The sequence below is a fragment of the Mustela nivalis genome (assembly GCF_964662115.1).
Source record: "Mustela nivalis genome assembly, chromosome: 9".
Classification (NCBI taxonomy): domain Eukaryota; kingdom Metazoa; phylum Chordata; class Mammalia; order Carnivora; family Mustelidae; genus Mustela; species Mustela nivalis.
The window spans coordinates 114,033,890-114,046,668 of record NC_139028.1 but is presented as its reverse complement, the minus strand read 5'-3'; the positions used below and the strand labels follow the sequence as shown (position 1 = coordinate 114,046,668).

The 12,779-nt window shown below is 41.0% G+C and overlaps 1 protein-coding gene across 2 annotated transcripts in view; it reads right to left on the bottom strand.

The window, feature by feature from the left end:
- The window catches only part of PACS1 (phosphofurin acidic cluster sorting protein 1), a 142,189-nt gene that overhangs the window by 27,328 nt on the left and 102,082 nt on the right, over positions 1-12,779 (bottom strand). For both annotated transcript variants that reach the window (XM_082748456.1, XM_082748457.1), the window contains exons 2-4: positions 12,139-12,226; positions 3,433-3,522; positions 2,152-2,277 (exon numbers count right to left, since the gene is read on the bottom strand). In XM_082748456.1, the coding sequence (XP_082604582.1) occupies positions 2,152-2,277; positions 3,433-3,522; positions 12,139-12,226 (304 nt within the window). The remainder of the gene's footprint in view (positions 1-2,151; positions 2,278-3,432; positions 3,523-12,138; positions 12,227-12,779) is intronic.

Below are 12,779 nucleotides of genomic sequence, written 5' to 3'. Positions count from 1 at the left end.
AATGCCTTGTTGAATTGGTGCTTTATAGTCACAATAAAGCATTGCTTCGGCTTAAAAACATAATAAAAAGTAAAACTGATTTGGGACCCCTTTTTTCTTTCCCTGTTTCAGGGTTGAGAGGATTCACCTGGCACACAAGGGAACTATACAAATGAGCAAACACACTGAGGATAATGGAAGCCTACTTTCATTCTGTTGGAGGGAATTAGAGCTGTGGAAAGGGGAAAGGCTACAATAAGCCCAATGGTGTTGGGTTGGAATTAATTGGGACGTGACCTCATGATCGGACAGACAGACACAGACAGGGAAACAGGCATGATGCATGTATGTACGTATGTATGAGGGCATATACACATATGGAGATATATTTTCTAGTTCTATCTGTTGAGAGGGAGTAGAAGTAATGACACCCTAACTGGGAAAATGAATACTTCTGGTACCCACATGTTGGTTTCTAAATACCATGCTCCACTGAAAGGAAACAGGACCCTTCAGAGAATCAGTTCATTCTAAGACTGGGTCAGGAAAAGTACAAGATGATATTTTGTACCAGAAAGTAAAGAAATATATAAAGAATGGTGGGACATATAAAAAGAACGATATAGGAACCAGCTTGGAGGGGCTCTCACTGGCCAAATTTGAGATAATCTCAGCATCAAAATAATGACGGTTACAGATTAAACTCCTGAATTAAACAGGAATCCATAGGTCCATAATTAATACCAAAAATGAACCAATCAATAAATGGTGAAGAAGAGAAAGCTCTGTCTTACAACAGAAAGCAAACTCATGATACAGCAGGAATGACGGGATTATAAAGTCACTGTCTGGCAAGCATCAAAATAATAATTGAATCACGCAAGAATCATGAGTAGATGCTAAACTTAGTTGGTGAACATATGAGGAGAGAAAAGGTTGTTACATAAACATCACAAAACATCTGCCTGTCACATATTTTTTCATTGGTAAATACAAAAAATGTATTAGTTTGGACTGGAAATGCTGACAGACATCATCTTAATCAAGGAAGAGAAGCTAACCTCACCAGAAATGGAACAAATTGACGTGCAGCACTGCCCGTCGTGCACTGGGAAGAACACAGCATTACTTCTGTGGTAATTCTGCCAAAAATGTCAGAAGACATCCGACAAACCCAAACTAAGGAATATTCTCTAAGGTAACCAGCCTGTATTCTTTCTTTCCCTCTCTTTCTTTCTTAGCCTGTACTCTTAAAAAAAAAAAGTCAAGGGAATGAAAGACAAGGGAAATCTGAGGGACTGTTGAAAACTGAAGACCAAAAAGGCACGACAACTAAATGAACATGTAATCCTAGATTAAAGTCTGTGCCTGTAAAGGACATGACTGAGACACTTGGCGCAGCGTGAACGGGGACTGTGGGCAGGACGGTGATCCTGTACCAGTGTTAATGTGCTTATCTTTAGGGCAGGCACGGTGCTGAGCACACAGGAGAGTATTCTTATTTTTAGGAAATTAATCGTTTCTCGGCCTTTTGGCTAAGATCAAGTGTAGGAAATTTAACACACTGTAGTATTAACATGTAATAGGGCATCATGTCTGCAACTTACTCTCAGTGGTTCAGAGAATATGCAGGAATGTTTATACAGGGAGAGGAAAATAAGGCAAATGTGGTTAACACGTTAGCACTGAAGAATCCAAGGGAGGGTATATGGGAGTTCTTTATACTATTCTTACAACTTTTCTGTAAGTTTGAATTTTCTTTTAAACTGAAAGAAAAACATTCTGTGAGGGAGAAAGTACCTCCTGAGGTATAGCCTGAATTTCCAATAAAAGAACTGACTTGTGGGCGCCTGGGTGGCTCAGTGGGTTAAAGCCTCTGCCTTCGGCTCAGGTCATGATCCCAGGGTCCTGGGATTGAGCCCCACATCGGGCTCTCTGCTCAGCAGGGAGCCTGCTTCCTCCTCTCTCTCTCTCTCTGCCTGCCTCTCTGCCTACTTGTGATCTCTGTCTGTCAAATAAATAAATAAAATCTTAAAAAAAAAACAAACTGACTTGTAAATAAAATAGAACACACAGGTAGTAGGCTGGGAAGATCGTTTGCTGAGCTCAACTGGCTGGGCCTAGTGTCTCTCTTGGCTCTCCGACTTAAGGGCTGGAGACGTTTCTTCTTACCTCTGCCATATTGATGAGTCCCACAGCCAGGGTCTTATAGCCCAGGATGGTCCGGTTCTTGTAGCGCTTTCTCCTTTGCAACATGATCTGTAGCTTGTTGGCATCTCGCTTCAGGAAATGAGGATACTGCCAAGTACAAAAGAGTCAAATACTGTTAATAAGTAACTGGGTCTTGGGGCACCTGGGTAGCTCAGTCGGTTGAGTGCCTGCCTTTGGCTCAGGTCCTGATCCCAAGGTTTTGGGATCAAGCCCTACATCTGGCTCCCTGCTCCGTGGAAGCCTGCCTCTCCCTCTTTCTCTGCCCCTCCCCCTGCTTGTGCTCTCTCTCTCAAATAAATAAATAAAATCTTAAAAAAACAAAACAAAACAAAATGCATCTGGGTCCTTGGTGGGTTCTGGTCCTGCTGGAGGATACACAGTGCAACTTTACTGGGCCTCACTGTCTCCTGGCTTTACAAGGCTGGGAAGCAGGGGTGAATGAACCACCATTAAGGTGCTGCTCAGGGTCTGGTTCTGCTTGGTGCCTGACTTTCACTATGCAGCTCTACAGTACACATATATTCAGAAAATTGCCTTCTGGTGGCTCAGTCAACTAAGCGCTGCCTTTGGCTCAGTTCATGATCCTGGGACCCAGGGATTGAGCCCTTTGTTGGCTCCCTGCTCAGGGAGGAGTCGGCTTGTCCCTCTCCTGGTCCCTCCACCCCACCTGCCTCCCAGCTCATTCTTTCTCTCTCACTCTTTCTCCAATAAATACAATCTCGAAAAGAAAAGAAAAGAAAAGAAGAGAAAAGGAAAGAAAAGAAAAGAGAAGAAAATTGCCTCTTTCCTTGCCATGTGACCAAGCATTTCTCCATGTGCTTCAATTTGGGCTCCTGGGATTACAATGAGAGAGAGACATACTAAAAAGGGATAAGGAGGAGAAGGGAAGAACTGAGATTACAACATGGGAGCAGAGTGAGACTGAAAGGGACAAATTCAGCTGGGGTGTGGACTGCAGATTACCAGGGAGAGCTAAAGGGGCTGAGGGCAGGCTGAGAAAGGATGGGTAGGCTAACAGCCTTATCCAAGGAAAAGAACTTGGGTCTCAGCATCCCCACTGTGGCTGGCTAAGTCATTGCTTTGGCCCTCTAGGCTTGCTATAGATGAATGAATGCTCAATTCATTGGATGACTTTAATTCACTGTGCTACGGCTGCTCTCGGATAAAACAAGTCTCCAGATTAAACGACTATTTAGGAACTAGACTGGACATTAGTGACCTAAGATTGAGTTAGATTCTCACCTGGAGGGAAAAGGTTAATTGGAGTTCTGTTTCCACCAGTCCACTAGCTGGAAGGATGATCTCATTGGAGCGAAGAATCCTTTTTGAACCCTGAAAACCAAGAAAAAATAGGCCCAATGTATATCATCAAAAAATCACACCAAAAGAAATACTAAGTTTGCAAACAACTTCTAAACTCTATCAATATTCTTACCAAATACTTCCTTGGTTTTTGTTAGACGCATCAAAATCAAGCCACATCATAGATATGATTTTACAGGTTATTATATTGTGTGTTCATGAAAGGTTTTCACATAAAAATGAGTAATTTTTGCACGTAGAGCTCTCCTGAAGAAGAACCAGGCAGGTAGCAGTACCCCCCCACCCCCATGCTCAACTCTGCCTCCCTTCTTCCTCTCAAATTGATACTTCACCTGTACTGTCTTGTCTTTGGGCCTTTATTTTCACATGCCCCCCCCCCCGGATGCTTATTCATGCTTCTACACATACCTAAGGCACTCATTTTTCAGGTCTCAGTTTAATTTTTTCCCAGGAACCTTTCCTTTTAGCCTTACCCCTTCTAACCTAACAAGAGGGTAGCTATCCTAGCATTTTTCGCTCTAAAAATAAAGTTGGGCCAAACTACTCCAAAAGTGTAAAAAAAGACCAGCAGGAGGGCCTAAGGAATGCCAGTAAATTTGTATAGATTAATTTTTCAAAAAAATTATTTAAACACAGTGAAATGCCCAGATCTCCAGTACACGAATCAATGAGCTGATAAATGCATTTATGTGTGTAACAAGCCACAACTGCCTCAGGACATCTATCATTTTCATTGCTCCAGGAAAACTCTGTGATCCTTCCCGAACAATTCTACACTGCCCTTTCTGGTAAGCACTGTTCTGATTTCTTTCAGCATAGGTTAGTTTTGCTAATTCTAAAATTCCATATACATGGTCATATGGTATGCACTATTTTAGCTGGGCTTCTTTAAACATCATCTTTTGAGGTTCACATAGGGTGTCGCATCTATTAGTAGTTCATTCCTTCTTACTGCCAAGTGGAATCCCGTTCTATGAATACACCACCTTTGTCCATCCTACTGTTGTTGAACATTCGCACTTGGGTCGTTTCTAGTTTTTGTCTATTATGGCTAACACTGCCATTCTTGTTACAAGTCTGGGAAAAAAATATGTTTTACTTTTTCTTGGGCAAACACCTAGGAGAGGAACTGCTGGGTCTCAGGGTAGATGTATGTTTAATTTTATGAGAAACTGCCAGACCAATTTCCAAAGTGTTGGTATGATGCCCACCCCCAGCAGCAGTGTATGAGAGCTCCAGTGACCCCGTGTCTTCACCGGCACTTGGTATGACCAGGCTTTGGTTCATGGATTCTAGTGGAGACAGACAGTGGAATATCGCTGTGGTTGCGATATGCATTTCCCTGATGACTACTACTGATAAGCACCTTCCCATTTGTTTACTGATCATTTGTATACTGCCATTTATGAGATGGCCTGGTCAAATATTTTCATCCAGGTTTGTTCAACTTGTTTTTGAGTTGTAAGAGGTTTGTTTTGTTTTGTTTTTAAAGATTTTATTTATTTATTTATTTGACAGGCAGAGATCACAAGTAGGCAGAGAGGCAGGTAGAGAGAGAGAGAGGGAAGCAGGCTCCCTGCTGAACAGAGAGCCCGATGCCGGCCTCGATCCCAGGACCCTGAGATCATGACCTGAGCCGAAAGCGGAGGCTTTAACCCACTGAGCCACCCAGGCGCTCCTGTTTTGTTTTTTTTTTTTTTTTTTATGTATACAAGTCACTTGTCAGATATATGTATGGTAAATATTTTCTTGCCTACTTATTTTCTTAATGGTATCTATTAATGAAGTATTTAATTGTGATCAAGTGTACTTTATTACTTTTTTATGGTTAATGTATTCTGGGTCCTAGCTAAGACATCTCTGCCTACTTTAAGATTGTGAAGTTACTCTGCTAACTTCAGTTACTCTGCTAACTGTGTTGGAGCAGATATTCTCCTGTTTCCCTTTAAAAATTTTGCAATTTTAGGGGTTCCTGGGTGGCTCAGTGGGTTAAAGCCTCTGCCTTTGGATGGATCACGATTCCGAGCACCACATCGGGCTCTCTGCTCAGCAGGGAGCCTGCTTCCCTTCTTCTCTCTCTGCCTGCCTCTCTGCCTACTTGTGATCTCTGTCTGTCAAATAAATAAATAAAATCTTTAAAGCCAGGCAGAGGCTTAACCCACTGAGCCACCCAGGTACCCCTTTAAAAAAATTTAAAAAAAAATTATAATCTTAGTGGGGTTTTTTTTTGCGGTAGTTATTATTTTTTTTAATTTAATTTTTTTCAGTGTTCCAAAATTCACTGTTTATGTACCACACCCAGTACTCCATGTGATACGTGCCTTCCATAATACCCACATATATTTTGGTTTTACATCCATTTCTAATTTTGTTTTTACAAAATGCAAACTTTATTTAATGCAGAGAGGAAAATCTAAATACAATAGTTCGCAATGTTTTTGTAACAAGAATAGTGTACCATACCAGTGAAATATAATAAAGGAAATTCTGCCTCACCTGTTAGATAACACTTTCGTAGTAACCACTATTATGAACAACAATCTTGACAAAATTTTCACCTGACTTTATTGATTTGATTTTTAAAAATCTCTGTAAAATGAAACTCAGAAATGTTGAAAGAATTCAAAATGTGGTTGATATATAGCAGTGGTTCCAACTAGAGGTAGGAAACATTTGGCAATATTTAGAGATATTTTGGGAGGTTGTGACTGGTGTGTGCGTGCGTGCGTGTAAAGTATTTCTAGAGGGTAGAGGCCAGGTTGTTGCTGACCATCCTATTGTGCACAAACAGACCTGAGAAACCCTCTAGCTGAAACCTCATCTCCACCGAAGACATGGCTTCTTGGGTAACTATCTCAAATGGTGGCCGTTTTTCTCCCATAAGAGAAGGGGACTTCTCTTATGGGACACACTGCTGGACTGGAAATGGGGAAGGTGTCCTCCTTGTTTTCATCACCAGCTCTAGAACATTCTCCCTTCCATCTCTCTAAAAATCCTTTTCTGGACTGATGCTCTCAGTTCATATTGACCTCTATCCCTGCTGTTGCTTTACCTGTAGTCATTCTTGCTCACTTCCTGATTTTAGCTCCTCATTCACTGTTCTTCTCCCCAGCAGGACACCAGCCGTAACTCTCCGTGGTTTCAATACATGCTCTTTCCTACATCTTGGCTGCCCCAATCCCCTAATCTCTCTTTCCCGATGATTTTGTCCTCACACTTGTTCTAGCTACTCACCCAAATATTCTTTTTCCAGATCTTACCATTACCAATAATTACAACCAATACCTAATCTCAGTTTCATGCTCCCCACTCTCTGATTACCACCTATCTTTTCAGCTCATTTTCTCTGGTTTGTCAACAACAATAATCCTTTAGACCCACCAGGGCCTACAATCCAAGGATGCTTCCATTGTTTCAATTTTCCCCAGGGTCCTGTTGTCTATCTTTCCTCCTTACCCAGCTTAAATGCCATAGGCAATCTGTATAAACATGTTCTTGCACACACCCTTAACTCCTGTGCTCTGCTGCTAGTCTGCCATATTCACTTGGTAAAAATTACAACCCTATTTAAACCCAACTGCAGGGCGCCTGGGTGGCTCAGTCGGTTACGTGTCTGCCTTCAGCTCAGGTCATGATTCCAGGGTCCTGGGACTGAGCCCCACATCAGGGCCCTTTCTCAGTAGGTAGTCTGCTTCTCTCTCACCCTCTGTCCCTCCCCTGGCTCCTGCTCTCTCTCTCTCAAATAAATTCATAAAATCTGAAAAAAAAAATCCAAACTGCACCAGCTAAACATGCCCAGAGAGAATCATATAATCAGGTGAACTGGTCTGTCTTAATACATGACCCCAAATCAGTAGTGTGCTGACAAGGCAGCCTGGCAATTACTCTATATTGTCTCAAGTCTTTTCACTTTTCTGCTCTACTTGATGATGGTTTTATATCTTCTCATTTTCATATACATGGAATCATATGTGGCCTTTTGTGCCTGCCTTTCATTTACCACAATGTTTTCAAGGTTCACCTGTGTTGTAGCATGGATATATTTTATTTTTGTTCATTGCTAAAAAATATCCCATTGTACTGATACACCACCTTTTACACATCCATTCCTCAGTTAATAGACTTGGTTTGTTTCAAATTTTTAGGTATTATGAATAGATGCTGTGATGAGCATTTATGTGCAAGATTTTACATGGCCATGTTTTCATTTCTCTTGGGTAACTTCTAGGAGTGGAATTGTTGGGTCATCTGGTAACTAACACTATGTCACACCTTTTCAGGAACTGCAAGTCTGTTTCCAAGATGGCTGTATCATTTTACATTCTCAACAGCAGTATGAAGGAGAAGGCATTACCTTTCTGCAGTATGAAGGAGAGAGCATACCTTTCTGCAAGCCTCTCTTTTTAAAAATTAATTAATTGGTTAATTAATTTAGTTTTATTAACATATAATGTATTTTTGCCTCAGAGGTACAGGTTTGTGTGAATCATTAGTCTTACACATTTCACAGCACTCACCATAGCACACATCCTCCCCAGTGTCCAAAACTCAGCCAGCCCATCCCTCCCACCTTACCTCCCAGCAACCCTCAATTCATTTCGTGAATCTCTTATGGTTTGTCTCCCTCCTGATTCCATCTTGTTTCATTTTTTTCCTCCTTAACCCCCATTAACCCTCGCCCTGCCTCTCAAATTCTTCATATCAGAGGGGAATTATCATATGATAATTATCTTTCTTTGATTGATTTATTTAATGTTTGGCTAATATAAGACAACAGGATTCCCCTTCCTGCTTCCGTACTCAAGTTGTTGCAAAATATGATTTTGGTTGAGTATATGAAAAAAATCCAGGGGTGCCTAGGTGGCTCAGTGGGTTAAGCCTTTGCCTTTGGCTCAGGTCATGATCTCAGGGTCCTGGGATTGAGTCCCTGTTGGGCTCTCTGCTCAGCGGGAAGCTTCCCCCTCCCCCAACCTTTTCTCTGCCTGCCTCTCTGCCTATTTGTGATTTCTGTCAAATAAATAAATAAAATCTTAAAAAAAAATCTAGACTCAAGAAGATATGAGGTTAAAAAAAGGAGGAGGCTTTTGTAACATTGTTATATATTAAAATTAACAGAAAAAGGACAACAGTTGAAAAACTGGGAAATCTGGGGCGCCTGGGTGGCTCAGTTGGTTAAAGCCTCTGCTTTCGGCTCAGGTCATGATCCCAGGGTCCTGGGATTGGCCCCCGCATCAGACTCCCTGCTCCACAGAGGAGCCTGCTTTCCTTATTCTCTCTCTGCCTGCCTCTCTGCCTACTTGTGATCTTTGTCTGTCAAATAAATTAAAAAAAAAAAAAAGAAAAAGAAAAACTGGGAAATCTGAATAGCCTTTCTTTTTTTTTTTTTTAAAGATTTTATTTACTTATTTATTTGACAGAGAGACAGTGAGAGAGGAAACACAAGCAGGGTGAGTGAGAGAGGGAGAAGCAGGCTTCCCGATCAGCAGGGAGCCTGATGTGGGCCTTGATCCCAGGACCCTGGGATCATGACCTGAGCCAAAGGCAGATGCTTAATGACTGAGCTACCCAGGTGCCCCATGAATAAAGTTTTTAATTTAATTAATAATATTGAACCAATGTAATTTCTTAGTTTTGATACATGTACCATGGCTAAGAAAGATGTTAACATTGGGAAAAGCTGGGCAAAGGGAATACAGGAACTCTATGTACTATCCCTGCATCTCCTGCAAATTTAAAATTATCTCAAAATAAAATGTTAAAAATAAAAATCCAATCCATTGGTCTATTTTGTTCTTTGAATGGATCTTTTACCTAGCATGATTTTGTAACATCATGCATTCGTCATTTGGAAAACACTGAGTCACTGAGTTAGGCCAATGCTTCAAATGTTATATACTTATTATTATATAATTTAAAAAATTGTTATCATTACTATCACCACTGATCTCTTCAGAAAAGTCCTTAAGAAATGGGAAGCTGTGAAGCTTATAATGACAAACACATTTTACAAAATTCTAATTTTCACTTGAAAGATCAAATTTTATTTGTCATTGGCCAAAAATATGTCTCAGTTGTTTCCCTTGAAGTGACAGGTTCACTTTGCTCATTTTCAAGAAAATACATTCCAAGTAGCTGAGTCTGAATAACTTGTTTGTTTATGAGGTCTGCTTTCACTTAAAAATGGTGTTCCATTAAAAAAGCAGTTTATTTGTTTGTTTATGTATTTATTTATTTGAGAGAGCGCCTGCACATGAGAAAGTGGGGCGGGAGAGGGAAAGAGAGAATCTTAATTAAGCAGGCTCCCTGTCCAGTGCAGAGCCTTGGCGCAGGCCTCCATCTCATGACCCAAGATCATGACCTGAGCCGAAATTAAGAGTCAGACAATTAAATGACTGGCCATCCACATGCGCCCCAAAGCAGCTATTTTACTTCACAACTGAATTGCAGAAGTATTGGTTCAAGACAAGAGCATACTTCCCAATGAAGCAGAAGTGCTTTATGCATGTTTGGGGCACCTAGGAGGCTCAGCTGGTTAAGTGTCCAACTCTTGATTTCAACTCATGATCTCATAAGTTGATCATGATCTCAGGGTTATGAGATCAACCCCTGCGTCAGGCTCCACAATCAGCAGAAAGTCCACTTGAGAGTTGCTCTCCCTCTGTCCCCAAGCCCCAACCCGTCCCCATGTACTCTCTCTCAAATAAATAAATACATCTTAAAAAAAGGGCTTTGTGCATGTTTCCCTCTGTTTTATCCTCTCACTGCTGTAATCCCTGTGTGTAGAGCAATGCTTTGCATATAATAGATGCTCAATAAAAATATATTAAATGAATGAAAAAATGAATAAATGAGTCACTGGATAAATGAATGTGATAACATCTGTAATTACTTCCAGCTGCCTGGAAGTAAAGCAATAAAAAATTAAGGATATTTATAGTTTTGGGGTATAATTTTAAATTTTACAGAATGTTAAATATTTAATCAGGAAATAAAGGAAATTATTTCTTTTGGCAAAGGCATTTGACTGCAGGGATGGCAAAAGCAGTGGGGCACTTTCCAAACCATACCAACAGTGTTTGCATTGGAAAGCAACAGCTTTTAGCAAAGCAACAATTCCTGAAAACTGGAACCCGGCCCATGACCTAGAAATGGGTGCAAAAGCGGGACAGAAGCAAAGACATTGGAAGTCTCTACTTACACATCATTACCCCATACTTGCTTTCTCAACGTAGGGTGCCTGGGAATGTTTCACAGAACTGGGAGGAATTATGTACAAAGATGAACAGGGAGTCAGAATATAAAGTGAGACATGCAGATATTCATAAGGAGTAATTAAAATGCCTTAAGTTCTGAGGACGAAATTAAGATAATGTATTTGTCTCAGAAAGAGAGCTGAGGACCTCAGGGCATTGTACACGCACTGTGAATGCTATAGACGTGGAGTCCGGTGAAGCCAGTATTGGAACAATACACCACTGCACCACAGCTGTCTAGCTAATACGATCTGCTGGCTGGCAGGGCATTACCATACAGTTCACTATTTTCTTTTCTTTTTTTTTTTTTTTAAAGATTTTATTTATTTATTTGACAGAGAGAGATCACAAGTAGGCAGAGAGGCAGGCAGAGAGAGAGGAGGAAGCAGGCTCCCTGCGGAGCGGAGAGCCCGATGCGGGGCTCGATCTCAGGACCCTGAGATCATGACCTGAGCCGAAGGCAGAGGCCTTAACCCTCTGAGCCACCCAGGCGCCCCCCTACAGTTCACTATTTTCAATGAATAAGAATTCACTAAATACACCACTCGTCAGTTGAGGAATCCAGTCATTATTTAACAACTCCAGAATCTCAGTGAGCTCTAGGGAATCATCACTAGAAAGGACTTAGCAGTTAAGGAAGGCCTCATCGTGGAGTTTGATGACTATATATAAATTACTTGCTCTTTAGTTTCTAGTACCACTTCTGCCACCTGGCAATTAGCTGGCAACAGGTAAATTCCTTAACATTCCCACAGTGCAGTTCTCCCTTCTTTTCTGAACTTCAGGAATGCTTAAGAGTATGAATGTTTGTTAATATTTTGGGTCCCTTGAAGATACCAAGTAAGTATAAGCAGTTTAATGGATGGATTACCCAGAAGTTAAATTATTCCAGTAAATTTTTCATTGCCAAGTCAGAAACAATAATCTATAAATTTCTTCTACCTTATAGAAAACCTCCAAAGTGCTTCTTCAACCCATGCATTTCCTTGGACCCAGAAACCCCGAGAGTAACACTGAAACAGGCATTGGCCACCACAGCAATTGCTGAATCATTTATCACACACTTTAGCATCTGTATCACCTGATCGTCAGCCTAATCCTGTTCGATATGCAAGGCAGGAAGGACCAAGTTTTAAACTTTCAGATAAAGAAACTAAGGTTTAAAGAAACTGAGCGGTTTAACTAAGAGACAGAACTGGGACTCACTAGGTCTCATGAACTCAGTCATTTTACACTATTGTTTCTTGCTTGGCTGAGGAGGAAGGGAAGGAGGGAAGAGGCAGGCCCCCAGCAGTATTTCTGGAGTCCCAACAGCAGGCAAAAAGTTATCCAGCTTCCTTGGACCCTGAACAAATGATCTTGGTCAACTCACCTGTAGCTTCACAGCAATGACCACTGAGTTAAGGTCTTTGTCCATTTCTTTCAGCATGACAAGTTTCTTCAGGGTCAAGCTGAACAGCCTAGAAAAATTTTGAGAAAGACAATCTGGTCAAACATAAGGAACTTAGGAGAAAAGTGATAGATGATGTTGGGGAAACACTGCTTTACCTAAAGAAAGAATGGCAGATGCCAATCTGTGTCCGCCTTTAGTGAAAGAGCATCCTTCTATTTAATTCTGATACTTGAGAATTGTCAAAAGATACAATATTCCACGAACTGCTGTGGATATCCAATTATCTCAAGTTAAACTTACACACTTTTCTACTTCTGATACATGGAGAGCAATTTCTGCAGGGAGAAGGGTAGGTATACCAAGGGCAGGTATGGATGTGTGAGGAGGTCGGAAGGATTAAGAAACTTGACCGAGATCACACAAAAGAGGCCGAGCCAAGATGCAAATTTATGCCTGTCTTAGCCCAGAACCCAATTTAAGTTACTACAAGGTACTTTGTTAGAAAGTTAGAAGAAATTATTTTAATTACAAGTAAATATTTTCCACATATATTTCAATACAACAGAAAAGCTCCAAGGAAATAAGATACATTTCTCCTTAAACCCACACTCACACGCAGT